Raw genomic sequence first — 23,948 nt, 5'->3', positions numbered from 1 at the left:
ATAGATAGATCCTACAATGAACGTCAGCCCCCCAATGGCAAATTGATATGTGAGAAGTCTCCCCCTGATCTCAGCCTCCTTTTGAAGAACCTTTCCCTGGAAAGAACAGGAAACTAAGATGGCCACTCCTGCTGTTTTGGAAGCGCTAGAAGAGAAGAACTGAGTGGGAAACAGGCGAGATTTTAGGTGGTGGCCGTCCTGGGCCAGTAGGTGCATCTCCTGGAGAAGGCAGATATCCACTTTCGAGTGTTCTAAAAGGGAGAGAACTGCCCTCAGCTTGACAGGGTTATTAAGCCCCTGTACATTCAGGGTGAGAAGACTAAGGGCCTTATGTAGGTAGCCTAACATTTACCACTTCATAAATACCGAATTTTACCGATTCGGTATTTATGAAGTGGTAAATGCTATGTAGGTAATCCATCGGTAATTTTTACCGAATCGGAATGGGTCGGTAATTAAGAATCGGTATTTACCGATTCGGTAATGGTAACTGGCTTCCCATTGATTCCTATGGGCCAGGAGGCCCATAGGAATCAATGGGAAGCCAGTTACCATTACCGAATCGGTAAATACCGATTCGGTAATGGGGGGAGCATATACAAGGGTGGCAGGGTGTCACAGTGACACCCTGTTGCACCCCTGATTCCTGCATGTGTGCACATGTGGCACACATACATGCCCTAAGAGCATGTATGTCTGCCACATTGCACACTTCAAAGTGCAAAGAAATGCTTTTTTCCAGCTATTCGTCATTTACCACCAACTTTTAGTTGGTGGTAAATAACGAATCCCCACAACATCCACACACTCCCCCTACATATCATTTCAGGATTCGGTATTTACCGAATCCGTAAAATTACCGATTCGGTAATTTTACCGATTCGGTAAATTACCGAATCCTGAAATGTGCCCCCTACATACCAAAAGCCTGAATACCGGTCGGTAACAGGATAATTACCGAAAATCGGCCGTTACCGACCGGTATTGGGCTTCCTACATATGGCCCTAATTGTGGTAGGGGCTATCTAGGGGGTGAGAAACCAAAGACACATCTGAGTATCAGGGCCTGTCGAGTAGGAATGTGTAGTCAACGAAGGCAGCATATCAGAGCTAGTATTAAAAAACAGTGGACCAGGGCCCCCAAAAGAAAAGCAGAAGGAAATAAAAAAAAGACAAGAACCACAATGTTGTGAATATGAACGAGATCTGAACTGTCCCATGTCGAGGACTGAAGGCAAACTCCCCCGGAGGGGAAGGGGAAAGCAACAGGCAACCAACATTTGGAACATAGTAGTCCGTCATCCCAGGAAGATTTGTCAGGGGGTCCATAGAGTGGACAAGATTATACCCTCCACGCCTCCCGCCTCAATATAATAATGAGCAGGCGGCTCCTCCTAGAGTCATGAGGAATGTGTTTTTGCCAGTTCGCCCAGGAGGGACTCCAGGGTGGCCTTCTGAAACAGTGCGATTTCTGTGGGGTCTGGGCATTTAGGGCCTCTTCGGCATCTCTGCTACTGCCAGCCCTATGGCAGTACACCCACTATGGGGCTCGAGCCATGGTTTCCCCCCTCTTCTTCCGGGGCCTCAATTCCAAGAAGTCTGCAGGCCTCCGACAGGGAGCGAAGCTGGTACAGTTTCCTGTCTAAGCGGAGAATTAGTCAGAACGGGTGCCCCCAGGAGTAAGAAATGGCACCTTGGCGAAGATGGGACGTGATAGGGTGGAAAAGCCTGCGTTTCTCCAAGGTGATCGCCATGAGGTCTTGGTAAAGGGTAGGGCTTTGGTCCAGATAGGTAATTGGTTGCATGGCTCTGGCCTTGCGAATGAAACTCCTCTTTTGTACGAAAGTCTTGAATGCAGGCCAGAATGTCGGCCGGAGCCACCCTGTCCTACCTGGGGGGCCCCACGTGATGGGCTCTATCAATCTTGATGTTGAAATAGGGATGGATTCCCAGAACATGATTAAACAGCTCCCTCACATATGCAAAAATGTCCCCCGCTTCCTCATTTGTAGCAACTCCCCGAATTCTAATGTTATGTCTCCGGGAGCGGTTTTCAAGATCTTTGAGGTGCGCTTGGAGGTCCACCTGTTGTTCATGGATGCGGATAACCTCTTGCTGGAGCGTGGAGAGTTCCCTGTCCCTGCTGTCCCCTTTATCTTTGAGTTCTGCAACCTGTTCCCCGATGTTGTCGACGTCTCTACAGATGTCCTTGATCTCAGAGTTGAGATCGCGCTTCACCGTCTGTAGGTCCTCCCAGAGCGTCATGAAGAGGGACTCAAGGAAGGCACGCGTCACTGGCTCCTCTTGTGCGTCTCCCGGTATTAGTGTGGTTGCGGCATCCCGGGACGAGTGGGCCATCTTGGGGGGCCCACAGGGTGCGAGAGAAGAGGTCTTTCACCGTAAGGTCCGGTTTGGAGTCCTTCTGGCTTCTATCTTTCTTGGCTCGGGTGGAGGTCATAGCCCAGGTCTATGTTGCGGGGGCCGAGCAAGGCAGACCCACCCCCACGAAGTGCTGGAGTGAGGCTGCGAAGGTCGGGCAAGCGCGCAGCGGGCTGTTCCGCCAGCGCCCCGCACCCTATGCAATATCCATGGAAAGCCGGGCGCAGGTTGTAGCAACAGGAATGCCCCGGTGTCCGGCCCGCTCCACCACTCAGAAAGGGGGCATCCCAGGCCCCGAGGGTCCCACACCGCTCGCCCCCCACCCGGACTCACCCTGGGCCAACTGCAGCTCGATCCGGGAGGATCCAAACCACGGCAGCGGACAGCGGCGGCCGCCTCCCCCAGCTCTCCCAGGCAGAGTCTATGGTCCAGCAGGCCTCGCTCAACACGGGCCACGAACAAGGGTCCACATCGCCTCCCCCGCACCCAGGGACCACCAATCACAACGGGCCTCAGTGCCGGCCCAGGCTCTTCTCGACAAGATAGCAGGGCGCCGCCACAGCCGACGACTCCCGGCCCGTATCTCTGGCGTCAATGCAGGGAAAGGTTCAATCCAACAGAGGCCTCGCAGAGGAAGTCTATAGTAATGCTAATCTCCTTTTGAATGGTAACCCCACAAGGAGGAAAGGGATGCATGGAGCAAAGCAGTCTATGGGTTAGGGCAAGATCGCCGTATGTACAGGGACTTGGCCGCTGAGATGGCTGGCAAGGCCCCGGTGAAAATGGGACCTCGTGCAGGGTCTGCCTCGGGAGTGGTCAGAGCGGGCGGGCTCACCTCGGCATCTCACGCCGTCCATCCCATAGCGCCGGCCAAAAGGCTGTCCCCTGCAGGTGTGGTTCCCCCTCCGCTGTCCGGCTCCCACAGAGCCCCAGGAGTCCGCACGGGCATCCGCTCGCCGCCAGGCTCCTACAGCGGAAGGTCCTTCATCTCTTGACAAAATGGTGTGTCAAGAGTCCCAGCACCCGCTCGCCAGATGGCCTTGGCCGTGGGGATTTTGCTGTCCAGCCCGGAGTGGCTGGGTGGTCCTTCGTCTGCTGGTAGATGCCACTGAGAGTCAACACGGCCCGGCGGCCGTAGAGCCGGCAGCCCAGCCGCCGCAGAAGCACCTCCGTTGCCAGCTGCTGGGCTCCGCCGCTTGACACCAGCTTCGGATCAGGAGCCGGCAGCTCGGCCTCAGTGCACCGGGATCGACATCACCTCGAGCCCAGACGGTGCGCGGCTGTTTTGATACCACCTTTTGCTGAATTCCGTGCAGTGAGCGGCTATGAGCTGGTGCTAAGTTATGGCAGTCGGCGGAGAGGTAGCGAGACACGTCCTACCTCGCCACCATCGTGGCCACGCCCCTTCTTTGGTGTCATTTTAAAGATAGAAATATTCCCTATTATTGTAAATATGTGTGAGATTTTTATTGTGTGTTGTGTCTTACTTATTTAATGTATTGGTGTTTTTAAATGCTTTACATACCTGTCTCTTAAGTTAAGCTTGCCTGCTCACAGCCAGCTAACAAGGGTTGAGACAGGGGCTAATGTTTTTGAGATCGTGACTGGAACACATATTTGGTGGGTGGCCTTATTGCTAGTGGTAGGTACATACTTACCCCTACTAATAATCCACATTTGAATATTTTGGTAGCAGCGGTAGGATATGGGCTTGTGTTTAAATTACACCGCACAGTAAATTAAGTTGAGAACTTTACAAATCTGCAAAACTTTTGATTTTTCAAATTTGGACTAAAACTGATTTTTAATCCATTGTTTTGATTTTTATAAATGTGTTTCATTGCTGATTTGTGAAGTTTGTGTGACCCCAAACTAGGGAAACCATAGAGCTGGAACTGGCTAAATTGAGCAAACTCACAGTCGTTCAGCTTAGGGTTCAGTGTAGGTCCAGGGGCCTACCTAATAGCAACAAGATCAGGAAGGTAGAGTTGATTAGGTCCCTTAAGGCCTGGACACAGGCAGCTCCAGAGAAGGTAGGGGAGGGTGACCCCTCCAACCATCCCCAGGAGGTAGATGAAGATAACCTTTCCATTTCTTCTAGCACCAGGTTTATTCTTCCAGCTAATGGAGGGAAGCCGGGGTCCCCTGTACAGGGTCCACCGATGTCCGTTAGAGAGTGGGAGCTTGAGGTGCATTTGGCTTCCATAGCTTTAGAAGCAAGGAAGTTGGCCCTAGAGGAGAAGAAGTGGGCAAGGGAGGAAGAGAAATAAAATGGTGGCAGAGACAATGAAAAATATACTAGAGCGCCCAGGGGCGGTGGGTTTAATTCCGGGCTTCCCAAGGGAATAGTTCCCATGTACACTGAATAGATGATATTGACTGACTGCATTTAAAATGACCCTTGAGATGAGAGAGGTTCATCCTAATCATTGTGGTCTGCTCCGGTGGGAACTGATCCCAGTAGTGGGACGGATAGGCTTCTGACCCTGCAAGGGGATGAGGCAAAATCGTACTCCCACATGTTTAATCAAGAAGTTTGATCTGACCTCAGAGCAGTACCGGGTGTGGTTCAGGGACATCCAAAAAGGTAAGACACAGTCCTGGGTGGACTTTGTGGACATCTCAATGAAGGCACTAGAGGGCTTGATTAGTGGTAACCAAGTGAACACCTATGAGGGGCTGTACAATTTGTTTTTGAAAGAACACATCCTGACTCATTGTTCACAAGAGAAGTTACACCAGTACTTAGTGGACTGTAAGCTGACTATCCCTAGAGAACTGGGGGAGCTAGCTGATGAGTATTTGAGAACCCGGGTTAGTCATCAGCATCATGGGGAAGGCCCAAGGAAAAAAAGGTCAAAAACAGAGAGTCTTCACAAGATCCACAAAAACCTGCTCAGAGGGGAGGGACCCTGATCCAAGCGGCTTTTAAAAAGAGAGGGAATCTGGGAAAAGTCTTTTGACCCTGCAAAGGCAGGAACATTTCCTGACCTGACAAAGGCAGGTCAGTGTTTTTACTGTAATCATCTAGGACACAAAAGGGGAGATGCTGTCTACACAAAGAAGCCACCCCCCAGTGGCCAATCCAAGGGGATTGCCAGCATAGGCGTGGGGGTAGAGATTGTCCCAGAGATGGGGAAGGGATTGATAGAGGCAATCTTAGTGTTTTTGGGTGGGTGGAAATTGCAACCCTAGCCATCTTGCCTCCCACCTTGGAGAGGTATAGGCAGAGGACTAAAATCAATGAAACTGAGGTTGAGGCTTTGAGCAATGCAGGAGCCAGTGTGACTATGGGCACAGAGAAACTTTTTTCTCCAGGACAGATCATGCCTGGTGTGTCTCACCAAGTAACCTATGCATACAGAGTGAAATCCATCCCATGGCAATTGTGAGTTTGGAATTAGGAGGTGTGATAGACCCTAAACAGGTAGTTCTGTCTCATGCTTTGGTATACTGTCTGCTGGCAAATGATCTTGAAGCATCTAACTGGTCAGGGGATGAGTGAATGTTCCATGCAAGACTGCTGGATCTCCCTGAGTGGGTGTGCGCTATGACTGGGTCTCAGACTGCACAAAAGGGAAATGTTGGAGACTTGGACCCTGGAACAATGGGCCAAGCATCCAAGGACAAGAGAAAAGACACAGAGCCTGCCCAAAGAACTCCAGAGGTGCAGGAGGAAGCTAACCCTGAGGGGGAAGATCTGACCTCTGAGGTAGGGTTGCCACCCCTGCAAGATCTGTTTGACTTGGCAGAGTTGCAAGGTGCTGGTGAACCCTCCAGAAAGGAGTTGTGTCATGGACAGAGAGAGTATCACCCTCTTGAGATCTTGGAGCAGGCTGCCTCCAGACAAGAGGAGGGAAATGTTAGTGGCTTCTATAAATTCTACTTAGAAGATAGTGTTATCTACACTTAGGGTAGAGACCTCAACAAAGGGGCTACCACAAAGTTGGTCGTCCCCCAGAAGTCCAGAGAATGCCTCATGGCTTAAACTCACTAAGACATGGAACCGGTTGGTTAATCATTTCTATTGCCCCACATGTCTGCCAAAGTGACGGAGTTTTGCAGCTTCTGTGCAACTTGTCAGGCCAGTGGCAAGACAGGGGCAAGTCAAAAGGCTTCCTTGCTACCACTGCCAGTGGTTGGGGCTCCCTTTGAAAGGGTGGGGGAAGACATTGTTGGTCCCCTAGACCCTCTTGCAGTGTCAAGGGACAGATATATCTTGGTGGTAGTGGACCTGGCAACCAGGTATCCAGAGGGTATACTCCTCGGGACATTAACTGTACCTTCGGTGACTAGGGCCCTACTTCTTATGTTCACTAGAATGGGTTTTCCAAAAGAAGTTGTTTCAGATAATGGCACCAATTTAATGTCCAGCTATCTGAAGGCAATGTGGGAAGAATGTGGTGCTACCTACAAGTGCGCCACCCTATATAGACCCCAGACTAATGGTCTGGTGGAAAGGTTTAATATGACCCTGAAGGTCATGATCTCTGGATTGTCTGACAAACTTAGGAGGAAATGGGATAGTTTCCCCCCATGCCTGCAGGGAGGACACACAACGGGTTGACTTTAGTCCCTTAGAGTTGTTGTTTGGGCAACCTATAGGGGGCCATTGTGCCTGGTGAGATTGTCTTGGGAAAAGTCTTTCAAAGAAGCCAAGGACAATGTGTTGGACTATGTGCTAGGCCTGAGATCTCACATGGCATAGTACATGTGCAAGGCAAGCAGAAGACTGGAGGCCATCCAGGAGTTCATGAAGCAATGGTATGACCAAAAGGCTACCCTGACTGAGTACACTCCAGGGTAATTGGTGTGGGTGTTGGAGCCAGTGGCTCCTAGGGCCTTCCAGGACAAGTGGACTAGGCCCTATGCAATTCTAGAGAGAAAGGGTGAGGTTACATACCTGGTAGACCTGAACAGGCCCAGGAACCCTCACCGGGTCCTGCATGTAAGTAGGTTAAAGCCCCACCACGACAAGGGAGACATGACAATGTTGATGGTTACAGATGAGGGAGAAGAGAAGACTGAGCCAGTGCCAGACCTCCTTTCCAACAATGTACAACATGGGTCAGTGGAGGGAGTGGTACTCTTCTTCAAATTCACAGAGCAACAGCACATAGACTACACGCAGGTGCTGGAGCAGTTTGCTGGTCTGTTCTCTGTGACACAAGGTATTATCAGCTGGTGTATATACAACATTGACACTGGTGACAGCCTACCTGTCAAGTTGTACACGCTTTCAGACCAGGTCAGAGCCAGCATCAAGGCTGACGTAGCTCAAATGCTGGAATTGGGGGTAATTGAGCACTCTGACAGTCCATGGGCCAGTCCAGTGGTGCTGGTTCTCGAACCTAACCCCCATGGGGGAACGAAGGAGTTAAGGGTCTGTGTGGACTACAGAGGAATGAATGCAGTCACTAATACTGATGCTCACCATATGCCAAGAGCTGATGAGCTCATTGATAAGTTAGGGGCTGCTAAGTACCTGAGTACATTTGATTTGACTTCAGGCTACTGGCAGATTGCCCTCAGTAAAGGAGCAAAAGCAAGGTCAGCATTCTCCACACAAGAGGGACATTACCAGTACAAAGTACTGCCCTTTGGACTAAAGAATTCCCCTGCCACTTTCCAAAAGTTGGTGAACAGGGTCCTGTTGGGGCTGGAGCAGCTTATCTGGATGATAAAGCTGTATATATTTCCACCTGGGAGGATCAGGTAAGCATCCTGAAATAAGTGCTTCAGGCCCTGAAGCAGGCAGGCCTGACTATTAAGGCTAGTAAGTGCCAAATAGGGCAGGGTGTGGTTGTGTACATTGGTCACCTTGTAGGTGGGTGCCATGTACAACCTCTCCAGGCCAAATCCAAACCATTTTGGATTGGACCACTCCTACTACCCAGACACAGGTTAGGGCATTCCTTGGTCTGACTGGGTATTATGGAAGAGTAGAACTATGGGACCATTGTGGCTCTCCTGACAGAAATCACTCCTAAAAAGTGGGCAAAGAAAGTCATGTGGACCCCAGAGTATCAGAAGGCTTTTGACACTCTGAAAGAGGCTACGTGTTCAGCGCCATTGTTACTGGCCCCTGACTACACAAGGGAATTTGTGGTTCAGACATAGGCTTGGGGCAGTGTTGGTACAAGTAAATGAGGAGGGCCTTGATCAGCCAGTTGACTTAATTAGCAGGCGACTTCTCCCTCAAGAACAAAGTTGGAGTGCCATTGAGAGGAAAGTCTTTGCTATGGTTTGGTTCCTGAAAAAGCTTAGATCAGACATGTTTGGTATTCACTTTTATGTTCAAACTGAGCTCAGACCTCTCAGATGGCTTATTCGAATGAGCGGGGAGCATCCAAAGCTATTGAGGTGGTCCATTTCTCTAGAGGGAATGGATGGACTTCACAGTGGAACACATACCTGGGATTGCCCATGCCAATGCAGATGGTCTTTCCCCATTTTCCACGTAGCTGAGGAGGACTACCTGGGTGTAGGTTAGCTATTCTTCACCTTTTGTTTGAGAGGGAGCCGTGTAAGAAAGTCGCCCTTTTTGCCTGGTCACCCCCATTTTGTTCTGACTGATACTGGTGGTAACTGCCTCTGACTGTGCCGTGGGCTCTGCTAACCAGTCCCAGCGCTAGTGCTCTAATGAAAACGGTAAAAGGTAATTAGGTATAATTTCAAATGGCAATCATTGACCCTGTAAGACCCTAGTATATAATAGGGCAAGGGGGTTGTAAACTACCTATAAGTCCCTAGTAGATTTCCTGCACTGGAGTGTGCACTACTGTGTTGGCTGCTGTCACTTTTAAAGGCAGCATTGATTTGCAGACCGTATTTAAAAGTGAATATGTGCAAATGTGACTATGGTGGTACAGGTATTTCCCAAGTGGTAATCCACCTTACTTTTACATATAAGTCACCCCTAAAGCCTCCCCTAGGTGCCCCAAGGGTGGGGTGCCATGCAACTATAAGCAAGGATATCATAAAATCTGTTTTCTTTACCCTGTGAAGGAAGAACTGTCAATTCCATTTTTCCCCATTGTAGATTATTAGCTCCATGGGCTAACATTGGAATATTTTATAATATAACTATTGTTAGAAAGGGGCTAAAATGTCATGTAAAGACTTAAAAGATTGGCCATGATAAACCCAACAACTTGCCACTGTTGAATTTATCATCACTGGTACAAAAAAGAAGTTATCAAACTTCCTTTTCCGTGAGCCAAAATCCAGCCTTCTAACAGCCTCACCGGATTGGTCTGCCTTAACAGACTTAGCCAGGCTGCTTTGATGAGGTGATAAGTGGCCGTATAGAGCAGAAGTTATCCAATGGGGAGAGCCCTGCATCTACGGAGGTCAGGTCAGAAAGGGGGTATGGTAAATCAAAGTGGGCTTCAAAGAGAGAGCAGGAGAGTAAGAAATGCCAGGCCTACCACCCCCTCTTCCTGTAACCCAAACCAGATGTCAAGTCCGGAAAAGGAATTTGCAGAAGGTCAGGAGGGCTGGAAAGGAAGTGTTAATGGAAATGAGTCACCCTAGCAGGATGGTTTATCTAGCTCTTACTCTAAAAGAGAGAAAACCTCTATCTTGAATTGTAAAAGTGCAGTGCTTTAAGTGACAAGAATATGGCACACTTTGGAGGAGGCTGTCATGCTTTTGGGTGCCACCATGCACCTCATTGGATGGGGGGCAATACTTGTTGCCCCAGATCATTGAATAAAAATGTGAGAGCTGCAGAGCTACTCAGTGTGAGTTTGAATTTGGAATTTGCTGCCTGAAACTACAAGAAGAAGATCTGCCCTGCTGGAACCCTTGTCTGCACCACACAGCATTGCTTCCTGAAGGACTGTCCCTGTTGCACATTTGGAACTGCAGTCCTGAGGATTTTGCCTTGCTTCAAAAAGGGTTAAGAAGTGGACTTCCTGAAAGCAACAGGTTAACAGAGCTTCCCTGCATCATTTCCCTCAAGAAGTCCTCATCCTGGAGTGCCGCCAGTGAACATTTAAGGATTTGTCCAGGTGCATTCTGGGAATTGTGGTCCAAACTTCTTTGGACCATCTCAGAGCTTCTAGACCCTTGGCTATGTGCTTTGACACATTGAACCCTCAAGAGGAACTCCATGAAGAAGTTCCAGAAGTTTTTAGAAGTTTGAAACAACTTTTGAAAAAAGCTCTTGAAGTGGACCGACTTGACATCAAGAGTCAAGCTGACCAACGTCGACCGCGACCTTGACAGGATTTCGGGTTTATCCCGCTGAAAGCTCAAGACTTCCAGGAGTTGGCTGGGAGCTCCCAATGAACCAAGCCAGCGAACCCTCTGCGAATCCGGCCTGACGAAGCAGCCTGCACAAGGTCGAGGAAAAATCCTCCAAAAAATGTTTTATGTATGAAGGTAAAGTTTTGACCAGGGCCTCCCGCTTAATATATCCGTCCAGGGCTCCATTGTCCCAGTCAAGCATGACCAGATGTCCCAAATTGGCGCTAAATGTTTTTAAGCACTAGAAAGTGGTTAATCTCTAAAAATTCTAATCTCTCGTTCCCTTTATTGTTTTTTTATCATTTTGATGTCATTTTAAATATCTAAATATTTCCTATTTTCATAAATTGGTGAGGAGTTTTTATTGTGTGTTGTTTCTTAATAATTTAATGTATTGGTGTCTTTACATGCTTTACATACCTGTCTCCTAAGTTAAGCCTGACTGCTCACAGCCAGCTACCAAGGGTTGAGCCAGGGACTAGTGTTTTGAGACATTGACTGTAACATATATTTGTCTGTTAGCCTTATTATTACTGGTAGGTTCATACTTAGCATTACTAATAATACAACACTACCCATCATGCCTTTTGTGCTATTCCTGGTAAGTGTTATTCTTTTTAACAGGTAGTCGTCAAACATTAATTAATTTATATTGAACAAAATAAGTGGATTTAAAACATCTTACTTTGTGTTTGTATTTAGAGAGCCGCTGTACAAAATTCTATCATCCAGCTAAGGAGAGTGGTCTTCTTGACAAAATCTGCCTAGGTGACGTTTGCCGATGCACTGAAGGTAATGTGTTCTGATCCACTGCTAATCATCAACTGACATCATGTGATTATTTCTTATCCCTTTATTTTTTCCATATCTTTTGATCTTGCTTTTTTTACTTTATATAGTACATATAATTAGTTGGAACATATTAATATTTAATATTAACGTTGTCATTTTGCACAAATCTTTCCAGTTCGAATTTTTTTCATGTAGTTCATGACAAAGTTCAATCGGCTTTATGCTTTTCACAGTCTCTTATACTTTGATGGAGGAGGACTGCAACCCTGGTATTATTTATCCTTTATCCCCCCTGGTCACCCCTGTGTTGCAGCTATTTTTGAGAGCTCATAATAGGGGACTGTATCAGGCAGTGCAACTAACAAAAGAGTGTAAGTGTGTGTATGTGTCTGTGTGTGTGTGAGTGTGTGTATATAAATATGTATGTAGATATATAAATGTATGTACATATGTGTGTATATATGTATATATATACACATACATATATGCACAGACACACACACATATGTGTATGGATATATGTATAAATATATAAGTTCTACCTTGTCCCCAAACGAAGCACACTCGTATTAGGAAACAGTGCTGTGAGGCAAGTCAAAGCCAGCATGCTGCCTTTCATCTTAATTTCGCCCAACGCATATCGGATTCATTTTTCTCCTTGTTCACGGGCAGCGATATGGGAAACAACAGTCCTCCCAAGGCAACACCTTTAAATACCCCCGTTGTCACTCAGTGCAGCTCAGGTGAGTATATAATAAAGCACAATGCATGTTGGGAAAGGTAGTTTCACATTTTTACTAATCTCTAATATCGCTCAATTCAATAAAATATATAATCACCCTGATAAGTTGCAAAAGTCATCATGGTGCTCAGAATTGAAAATAACACTCCTCATGCCCTGCCAAACATTATTGTTATAACATCCCAGAACCGGCTTTGCATTGCGGGCAGCGGTGCGCTTCCACGGCTGGACGACCGTGTATATAAAAGTTCCACCTTGTCCCCAAACGAAGCACACTCGCATTAGGAAACAATGCCGTGAGGCAAGTCAAAGCCAGCATGCCGCCTTTCATCTTAATTTCGCCCAACGCGTTTCGGATTCATTTTTCTCCTTCTTCACGGGCAGCGATATTGGGAAACAACAGTCCTTCCAAGGAAAAACCTTTAAATACTCCCGTTGTCACTCCATGCAGTGTATACATACATTCATATACATAGCAAACCTATTTTTAACTACTAGCTGTCACCAGTATGTAGTTATAGTTAGGACTAGGGGTGGGCGGAATTGGCGGAAGGCACTTCCGCCAATTCTCGCGAGAATGCAAGCAATTTCCGCGATCACGCGATATTTCCGTGATCGCGGAAATTGGTGCTTCCGGCCTGCCGCTGCCGCCCGCTACAGGTTGCGGGTCCCTCGAGTCAGCTGTCCATCGTAGTGGGGGAAAGGGCGGAAGATGTTGCCCACCGCTGGTGTGTGGGGCGGGGCTTCCATGCAGTTCACATGCCGCCCGTGGGCCAGAGACGCCGCGGGCCAGAGACCGATCAGAGCAGCTGGTGTCAGGAACTACACGGGGATTGCGCGACAGGTAAGGACCGTCACCACAGCTAGTTTTTGACGGTCGATATGGGGAGAACAGCACACCTGCCCAGCCTCGACCTAGCTCCCGAATGTATTGTGCCGATGAATGCGTTACTGAATTTGAGCTTCAACTCGGGCACCTGCTTTATTTATATCTGCAAGTGCTTGGCCAGGCAACAATTTCCGTTCCCTCCCGGAAATTGCGACAATTCGGCATTTCCGCGTTCCGGTCGGAACGCGGAAATGTCGAATTGTCGCAATTTCCGGGAGCGGAACGGAAATTGTCGCCCACCCCTAGTTAGGACCTAGTTTTCATAGGAAAAGCTTTTTTTGTTTTGCTAATAACTTTGGCGCTGTTTGACAAATCTTCACATAATTTGTCAAACTAGTATGCACCTGAGTTCACCTGCTGCGTGGAAAGGTTTATGGTGATTTGTTCAAGCAGGGGCATAGAAAAATGAGGGTCTGAAAACGTGTTTTCCTCATGCACTTTTCCATAGAGAGTTTGAACACGACTACAGCCCAAACTGTTGGACGGAATTACACTAAATGTGGCAGAAAGCTAGCTCTTGGTCCAGTAAAGAGTTTTTTAGGTCACAGCTAGACAGCACATGCGCTGTTTCAAAGAGACATGTTGTGTTTGGTCTGTGGGCTTCAGCCCACCCACAGGCTTCCCATTTGCTCAGTCCATCATCTGTCTCATATCCTTTAGGGGTGGGCGAAGCTCGTGGAGACGTATTCCATGGAATTCCGCAGAGTCACTTAAAAACACCATGCCATTCTGCAGAGTTCCGCAACCGGCGGAATTCATTTTGAATACTGTAGAAAATAATTAACCCTTCATTTTCTAAAGGTGAGCCTTTTCTATTTATCTACCAGATGGTGCTCTTAAATTATCAATGGTTAACAGTTGTTGCAGTTTTGTATTTACATGCTGCTAGCTGAACATTTTTAGCTGGTGAAAAGAGAAGATACATGGGGCGCAGATAAAAATAACGACACTGGGATACTGAAATGCTGACATAAACAAGACAACCAACCCACTGTTCGTGAACAAATAAAGAGATAAAATTCCCACAAGGACTTACTTGGAAGGGAGGAGCTCAGGCAACCATGTTTAACTTGGTGTTTCCCTCCAACTTATACTTGACATGCATGGCACGATTTTTTCAGACCGACATTTCACCCTTGTATGAGCAACGCCTGAATTCAGAATATCATTATTCGTACACATCATGGTTTACAGTGCCCCCATGTGAATACAATCACCAGTAAAAACTAATAATGTACGACTGCTTACACAGGTCCTCTCATTTCCATCCCATTTGTAATCTAAAATAAGACACTCACAAAAAAAAAACAAATGGAGCGGAAACATTTAACTGAACAATTTATATTCATTACCTTTTCAAGTATTTGGTTTAATGTGTCCATACCAAAACTCAACAACAATGCACATACATTAAAAACAAATTGATTTTATGTGCACCTACCAATGCCATCTTGGTTGAGAGTGGGATGATAGCCATTTAACTAGAAGTTCTAGAACCTACACACCAGAAAGCAAATCAGACTGAAGACGGTGTTGTGTGGGTGAGTAGCGAGCACACTTGATCTCTTCCTGGGAGAGAAGAGACCACGTCTGATATTTGTGGGTGGGTAGGGTACATGGCACATACACAAAAGAGATCTAAGGACAGTCGGTTCCGGGGCATATTTGAGAATGGAGAGAGGAAATCTTCACTGGACAGACCCCCTAGACGCAGTTGAGATGCCATAAATCTCATACACATTTTTTTTTTTCATTTGTTATTTCAATCCATAGCAGGAATAAATTAGTAAAAAGATCATAAATGCATCACATCTAATACAGTAAATACACATCAGGGCTAATATAATAACAATAACAAAGGGGGAGTTCATGGTTAAGTTAAAAACAAATAGGCAATATACAATAAATACCTATCTAAGCATAATAAAAACTTCAATCTCTTATGTGCTCTATCATTGTGCCCCATACCTGCATACCCAACTTCCACCTTTGTATCGCTATAACTGCATATAAGCTGTAATCTAGATCAAATATACTATAAAATCCGACCCTCCATATCTTAAACGAGGGAGATTCCTCCTGTAACCACATGGACGAGATGCAGAGCTGAGCCACTGCAGTGGTTACGAAGACCAAATAGCGAAATTTATGACCCGGTAGCCCCTTTTTCAAGTCTTCCCCAATTCCAAATAGCATTATCAACGCCGATATCTCTATCCCGGCCCCTGATATCTCCGAAAGGAGTCTTTCAATATGTCCCAATATGTCCCACAAACTGTATCAACTCTAAACTGCCACTCCCAGCCTACCGTCAGTACAATGATACACATCCCAAGAGTCATAATTGCGTTCCACACCTTACTTCAGATCTGTTTCTGCCTAGAGTGAGTCCACATTGGGCCTGTTCTAATATATGCACTTTTATAATTAAAGTAGGAGTGCTGCATCCCCTATAGTAATGGCACTTTTTAAGAGTCCTTGTTCATGAACAACTGGGGGGAAAAAGCCAGTCAACCAAACCTTAATAACTGTCTAGCTGTCTGGAATCAGTGCTGGTAAACTCCACCATGGGGCGTAGGTGGAGTTTTTGGATGAATTCTGCGCTCAATTGCAAAACTCCATGACCTCAATCCACGGAGCAGAGTTTACCACCCAGGCCTAATATTCTTTATCACCATTTGTCCTTGGCATGCATGGTCATACCTCTTGTGTTGAGCCCAACCGCCAGAGCATGGACCATGTATATGTAAACATCTACGGCTTGGCTTTTCGAGCTGCATTGAAATGGAGGTTGCTGAACATCATTCATCATATTTAAAATTTTAATTCCTGAGGAGAAAGTGTTACCTTAATCTTATTTTACACTGTTTTTCTAAAAAGGTATTTATTTTTAACATTATGAAAACAGACGCTTAGCTTTTAGCAAAAACTGACTCCTGGTTAATAGATAACTGCTATTGTTGACTTCAGTCATGTTTGGGGGGACTAGTGGACCTTGAGAGTCTAAATATGGGGCAGGTTAAAGATGTGGCTAAAAACAAAATATACTGTACTTTGTTTAGTTTTTTCACCGTCAGGAAGCTACATATAAAATAACAAACTGCTTAAATGAAACACAAATAAATATAAAACGTTGTTACTCAGTGGGAAATGCACTATAGTACATTATGAAACCTCTATTAGTTAATGCACTCCAGAGGTCTGTGTGTAACGATAGAGCCGCAGAATTAAATCCTGGTTGGTGCAGTGGGAAATAGTGACTTGTGTATTTTTAGTGCTATTGTCGTGTAGTTCCTATAAAAAGTATACAAGATCTTCACGTTTAGACAAGATACACTGTAGGATTGGTGTGAGACGAACTCTGATCACCCCCACTGGGTATGTTGGCCTTCTTGTACCAACTAGCTCACAGTGCCACTAGAATCTCCTTTTACCAAGGAGAGAATAGTTCTTGGCAACCATCAAACATGACAACCCTGATCCCTCAGGACCGTGGGAACAATATACTACCTTTCGCTCAGTCACTCGTGCTTACTTAGTCTGTCTCAGAGAAATACACAGAATAAACAGGCTGGGTGTTTTCAATAAGAATTTATTGAACAGTTGTTATTCTGGTGTAGAATAGATGAGGTGCAACAACCGTTAGTAAGTATAAGATATAAATGATTAGGAGTGCGATAAAGGTAAATGGATGGTATAGCCCTACCATCATACTACAGTCATGAATACATATGAATATATAAAACACATGATAAAAGATGCGTACTCCTACGATGCCTCCCTAACTAGATGTACCTGAGTGCAACCATCATCCTAATCAATATTCATGCTCTGTAAAGTAGCCTTCCACCTATGATAGCCATGCATCTAAAAGCTACATAACAGAAGTTTTCCCCACTGCAAGAGGCAACATGGTTGCATACGTTGTCCACAGCACAATGTAATGTGGTACGGCCCAGGGGCAGTATCATGCATAGATAATGAACACACGGACACAGATAGATAGTGGAAGTGGGTGCGGGAACGTACACTCGACTCCTTTTTATTACCAGGGTCACATATCCAGTGTCGTCTGTGCTGAATGCGTGTGGGGTGAGTGTAAACCAGCCCTCAGGGAATGGTTGCTGCTAGTATCAACTACAACAGTAATCATTGGATCACACACAGAGATTCAATAATAAAAGGGTCAATAGTTTGTGCTGCAGTAAGGTAGGGACACTAGATGTGAAATAATACAGAAAAGATTCTATCGTAAAAGAACCATAACTTGTGGTATACTGAGATACAGGCAGTAGTTTTGAAATAATACACAAAAAGATTGTATCATAAAGGGTCCATCAGGTCTAGTGCACTCAGATAGCCACATCAACATGTGCACAGCCAGCGATGATGCGTGCTGCGGGCGGGCCGTACTAGGAACAATGTCTGTTGCCTACAGGACTGCCTCATCTGCAATAGCGACTCGATCTGAATTGTAAACACTGCTGTCTACAGTGTAGGCCAGAGAGCGGTCAGCAACGGCCCACAGCCATGTGGCGTTGACTTGAGCTGCCCAGTTTGTCATATGCAAAGCAACAAAAACCGTGTGCGGACCCTGTGATGATGCGTATGCGTGGTGCGGACAGAGTGCACAGGAGCAATGTCTTTTGCCTACAGGACTGCGTCATCTACAATAGCGCCTCGATCTGAATTGTGAACACTGCTGTCTGCTGTGTAAATTGAAGGCAGTAGTGAGCACAGTCATCCATAAATACTTTTTCTCACTTCCTCTTCACAAAATACAACAACATAAATTACAAAAAAGTCTGCAATAGATAAATCAAAACAATTTGAATTGCGATCTCTGCTGTCCACTGTGTAGAATGTTATTCAGTGGTCTTTACCACTACCAAGAAGAATTTGGTCATTGTACTAGACCTATAAGTCATCTAGAAAAAGTTCTTCTAGCAAGTATACTAAAAGGCATTTGTGTATATTTCAATAGATGTTGTAGTTAGTTGCCTACTGGATTCTGTAATTAAACAATCACCACTCGATCTGAATTGTGAGCCATGGTGACCGCAGTGTAGGCCAGAGGCAGTGGTCATTAACGCCTCACAGCCACGTGCCGTTAGATTCAAAAGCACAGAGTTGGTTGCACCTGATTGGAGGGGGTACACACAAATCATCACAGACTTTATCTTCTGACATCCTCAATCACAGAATCAAGACCCTGTTTCACTGTTCGGACCTGCTGTACCGCGGTGTACTCCAGCAACTGCAGTCAGCCAAGCCCAATAATCATGTGCAGCAGTTAACTACGGAAGCACAGAGTCTGATGCACCTCAACGGAGGGAGTTCTGTGAAAAATAAGCAGCAGGTAATATCGGACATCGTCCATTTTGGGATCAAGACACCGTTCCACTGTTGGGACCTAGAGTTGGTTGCACCTGGTCGAAGGGAGTACCTTCATCTCCACTCTCAGATGCAGTTCTAACATCGTCCATTGTGGGATCAAGACACCGTTCCACTGTTGGGACCTGTTGAACTACTGTGTTAGTGGTATACAGAGCACTCCACTGTGCTGGGCCTCAGGCTGGGTGCTGTCTGCCTGTGTCGCGGTAGCCAGCATTGATCTCAAGAGCTTTTCCAGCTCGCAGACCTTGGCCCAAAAGCTTCCGCCGGCACGTGGTGAGCCCTCTTTCACATACATCGGTGTCAAAAGGTGACTGTGGTGTATATGTGTATTGCAGCGGCCATGACGGTACCAGCAGGCTGAGAGCATTATTCCCGCAGCCACCGTCGCTCATGGCGTCAGCCTTGTGGTGGTGTGAGCTGCGCAGACCTGACAGACATGTTTGCCATTCCGTAAGAGAACCACACCCAGAGAAACATGCCTTTTATTCATACCCCTACGCTAGCCTTGCGTACGCCGAGCCAGCCCACTATGCTGAAGATTTTTTGGGGGGAGAGGGGCACGTACGCGCTATGTTTTCGTAATCTTCCCTACTGACTGTACTATCATGGTTGCGTCCACTGTCCACTTCACTCAAATGACCATCAGTGTATGTTGACATGTACATGTCTGAGCTCTGCATACTCAAGTCTGTCCGAAACATCCCCTCAACACTTTGCATTGTATACTTTTATAATCGAGAATCACTTGCCACCTTCGCACATACTTTGCTCCCATCTCTCCCCGCATTCTGCATTGTGTGGCAGAGGTGCTATGTTTGGTTTGTGTACATGGCTAATCATGGTTCCCACAGTACTTAGTGTCGTTGTGTCTGCTGGGTGTACATGTTGTTTGTCTTGTTGTATGTGATTATATAAGGTAGCGCATTTATTTACGAGCAGTGGTTTCTCCCATTTACATATCGTTGTGTTAAAGAGGATACAGAACTTTCTCACAGGTGAAAAGTGGGACCACAATGGCAGTCATTCATTACTATGCAAGAATGTCCAACTGCACGACGCTTCTAACCTTACAGCCCCCAATCTTGCGTGCTTTCTTAAAAGCACGCCAACTCACACAATCAGACCAACATTCACACAGCTTTCTAACGGCAGTTATCTGCTTCTTAATAACATGGACTGCTACACAATGTGAGCTGGCATACCGTATGTCCTTACTGTTTCAAACCGGATAACGTCCTGTGCCAATCTCTATTCCCACCCACACAAAGTAACTCCCAAAGTTCAACATGGCCTTCAATACCTACTTTGAAAACAAATTTTATTAAACGGAGCAAACTGAAAGCGCTTTTGTTTCAAACAGAAGTGTCCCTCACTTCTCCAAAAGTAATTTATCGACTGCAGATAGCATGAACTACAAGTAAAAACACTCCCTTTTAAATACAAACCTCCCATTACACTTTGTGAATTGTTACAGAATTTTCAACACATCTCACATTTAAGCTCTGGCACACTTTTTTAACACTGTCTCCTCTGGCCTTGTCACAGGCTTTCAAACTGTTTTTGGTATAATACCAGACTTCATTCATTCGATCATCTCTGGAATAACAGGAACAGTGCCCATAATTCTCACTCTGTTTGTGGCCATCCTACTACTATTTTAGCATGTAAAAAATGGCTGCGCTCCCTGTGGTAACAAGCATGTCCGACAGAATACGCCTCTACGCGAAGCTACATCAATACCGTGAAAAAATGGAACAACTTTTTGGCTGAATGCCTCTATCTATTATCGGAGCCAGCTACAACATGACATTTATTTACACATATACAATCTGCGTGCAACCATCTTTTTATTGCAAAACTTGTCCAATCGACTGGCGAATGGATCTATGCCTTGCCAACAATCCAGCAAACGCTCCCGATATCCAGCAAGTAATGGAGTATCTTGAAAACCATGAACTTGATTGTTCAGGCAGTGGAGCAATGGCGGATACAATGCAAAAAGGTATCCTGGCGGAATGGGATTTCTGCGCAGCCGCGAAAAATCTCCTGCAACGTGCGACCTTTGACAACATCGCAGATTGCCTGCCAATTCAAATTGCCGCTCCAACATTCGAGGAACATTACTGTCCCTTCGAGGATATGAATTGAATCGCTTCGCTTTTCTCACACGATGGCAACAATCGCCTCTTGGAACATTACGCATCTCAAGCCGCTGAAGAACTTCCGGACTGCAATCTCCAAGACTTGTAAGAAATTCACTATATTCTTGGATTGATTTTTTCCAACTTTTTTGACTATTTCCTATAATTTTTTTAATACACTTCAATTGAATTATTTACATATAACAAATTTCTAAGTATGCTTAGGCATTTGAACTCTGTTTTCATTATTGCCCCTTACATCTCCAGACTAACCAGGGATGGGTGATGTATGGCCTATGCAAATACGCTATTCACTTGCTTAATTAGCGTAAATCCGATATTCATTTTGAAACCATGTCTACTCTTTGTACACACGTCTCTCTGCCTGCCTGTTATCCACGAAGCCCTTTCACACAAATTAATCAATCATGGTATTTGTATAGTGCACTACTCACCCGTAGGGTCTCAAGGCGCTGGGGGGGTGGGGGGAACGTTACTGCTCGAACAGCCAGGTCTTGAGTTGCTTCCTGAAGGCGAGGTGGTCCTGGGTTGTCCGGAGGTGGATGGGGAGGGAGTTCCATGTCTTGGCTGCCAGATAGGAGAAGGATCTTCCTCCGGCGGTGGTTCTGCGGATGCGTGGAACGGCGGCGAGGGCGAAGCTGGCGGAGCGGAGCTGGTGGGTGGGCGTGTGGAAGGTCAGGCGGGTGTTGATGAGCTTGGGGCCCAGGTCGTGGAGGGCCTTGTGTGCGTGGGTGAGGAATGTGAACGTGATCCTCTTGCTGACAGGGAGCCAGTGCAGGTCTCTCAGGTGTCCGGAGATGTGGCTGTGCAGGGGGATGTCCAGGACGAGTCGTGCTGAGGCGTTCTGGATTCGTTGGAGTTTCCTCTGGAGTTTGGCGGTGGTGCCGGCGTAGAGGGTGTTTCCGTAGTCCAGCCGGCTGGTGACGAGTGCCTGGGTGACCGTCTTCCTAGTCTCAGTGGGGATCCACTGGAAGATCTTTTGAAGCATGCGCAAGGTGTTGAAGCATGAAGATGAGACGGCGTTGACTTGTCTGGTCATCGACAGGGAGGAGTCCAGGATGAAGCCCAGCTCATCCTCAGCCTCTGCTCATGAGCTGGTGATCAAGATCAAAAAACACGGCATTGTTTAGGAACTGGTTGGCACAGTGTGGTAATCGTATCATACCTTTATTTTCATTCGACAATTTACAGTCATTCATGTCTATTAGGTATTGTTTATGTCACATGGAACTGTAACATGTAATGTGGAACTGACTGATACAGGAGCTTACGTTTGAATAAAGCAGAAGCGGTTGGAGTTTGCCTCAGCTGGATGCCTTAGCTCTTGTACCAGTGGGTCCATTTATGGCACTTAAATAAAGACACTTTTTACATAACTTGCAGACTCCATCGCTTTATCCCACACAGCTACTTTCTTAAACACACCTGATTTCACCATTTGTCTTTTGTGGCATTGCAACATTCTGCATTATATTTTTCACAATTATTTCTTTATCCCTGCTTGCTAAAACACTCCATATGAGTCTTCAGACCGGTAGGGGTCAGTACTTTACTTCCCACTCCCGCTATAGTCTAAACCCATACTAACATCACTTGCGCAGCTATGCTACAGTGGCCAGTATGCTACAGCACCCAGAGCACATCAGTTTACAGCAATCAGATCACGGTTTCATCCCCGAGTGTACCGGCACCTCACCTCAGCACCATCTTACTCTGGGCAAAACAGCATTTTCACACTGGTAGGGGTGAATACATTGCTGCACACTCCATGTATAGCACACCCTAACCACCCCACAGAGCTCACAGCACTCCTACCCTCCTCTTTCCTACTCTTTTTGCCCTTTTTTCCCCTTACTCGCTTCAACAGAATCACAAAATGACTGCCAACACTTCCTAGTTGCAACCGCTTGCACCGCTTGCAGCCAATAAGCAGCAAGCTCGTGCTCGTAACGCCTCAGCCAATCAGATGGCAGAATTCACAAATATCGATATCTGTAAATTTAGATATTTCTCCAAAACTACTGAACGGATTTACACCAAATAAACAAAACCGTGTTTTCTAGACCAAGTCCCGTTCACCCGTTCGACCTATAGCCTGGTCTAAAGTTTAATGTGGAAATTAACATGGAGAAAACACATTTTGGGACCCCCCTTTTTTCTCGACCCCGCTGACGAATCACCCCCAATCTTTCAACATAGGAGCTGATATGAACAAAGAATTAGTTTGGAAGCTTTCATGAAGATTCATCAAACGACGCCAAAGTTATAAACAAAACAAAAAATGCTCTTCCTATGGAAACTTGATCCTAACTATAACTACCTACTGGCGACCGTCAGTAGGTAATATATATATATATATATATTATCTACTGGCGGTCGCCAGTAGATAGTTATAGTTAGGACCGTGTTTCCATAGGAAATCTGCAACATTCTATTTGGAATAACTTTGGCGCCGATTGACGAATCCTCACGAAATTTTCAAAATAGGTGGGGCGCTCCGCTCCGCTCCGCTCCGCTCCTTCCCTGAAAGTCTCGGGGGGATTCGTCAAGCGGGGGCTGAGAAAAAGGGGGGGTCCCAAAACGCGTCCAAGCTACAGCCCGAACGGCTGAACAGAATTACTTGAAATTTGGCAGAGAGGTAGTCCTCAGGTCAGGGATGTGCCTTTTGCAGGTCTGGTGTAAATCTGTTCAGTATTTCCTGAGAAAATAGCATTTAAATCAATATATATCTATAAGCTCGCACCGTGCGCGTACGGTAAAACTTACCGTACGCGCACGCTGCCGTGCGCGAGCGCGATTCTGATTGGTTGTTAGATCTTAGTAAACATTCTAATCGGTTGAAACCAGGAAGTGTCGGCCACCATTTTGTCTCTCGCAGTCTGAGGGGGTGAAAAACAAAGGTGGAGAACGTGAAAAGGGGGCATGGTGGACAGTTCCTGACCCCCTAGCCTTTGCCAAGGGCCAAAATTTCCTTTAATTATATTGCGAAAAATCGCGGAGTACGCGTAGCGTGCGCGTACGGTAGAAACGGAATAATTCCGCGAACTGCGTAACGTGGGCGCACTTAGCATTTTAAAAAACGTACAAATTCACTAAAAAACCATAGGTTTCACACACGTTATAGTTAGGAATTAGCATTTAAAAAACCTTGCAAATTCACTTAAAAAACAATAGGTTTCACACATGTTACAGTTAGCTGGACATTTCACTCGTGAAAAACCATTGAAATTCCCCCGTTATAGTTAGTGCAGGCAACTATAACTCACGCGACCGCAATCCTCTGCTGATGACGTCAGATATTACATCACTGATGACATATGTGTCTTTCTGAAAA

The 23,948-nt window shown here is 46.2% G+C and overlaps 1 protein-coding gene across 1 annotated transcript in view; it reads left to right on the top strand.

Moving 5' to 3' along the window:
- Positions 1-23,948, top strand: part of LOC146832981 (complement C3-like) — a 1,056,379-nt gene that overhangs the window by 916,536 nt on the left and 115,895 nt on the right. Inside the window, exon 37 of the mRNA XM_085600524.1 lies at positions 11,335-11,424. Within this exon, the coding sequence (XP_085456650.1) occupies positions 11,335-11,424 (90 nt within the window). The remainder of the gene's footprint in view (positions 1-11,334; positions 11,425-23,948) is intronic.

This window comes from Triturus cristatus, chromosome 4_2, assembly GCF_964204655.1.
Source record: "Triturus cristatus chromosome 4_2, aTriCri1.1, whole genome shotgun sequence".
In the NCBI taxonomy this organism is placed as follows: domain Eukaryota; kingdom Metazoa; phylum Chordata; class Amphibia; order Caudata; family Salamandridae; genus Triturus; species Triturus cristatus.
The sequence above is the reverse complement of the archived record's forward strand: the minus strand, read 5'-3'. Positions and strand labels throughout refer to the sequence as shown.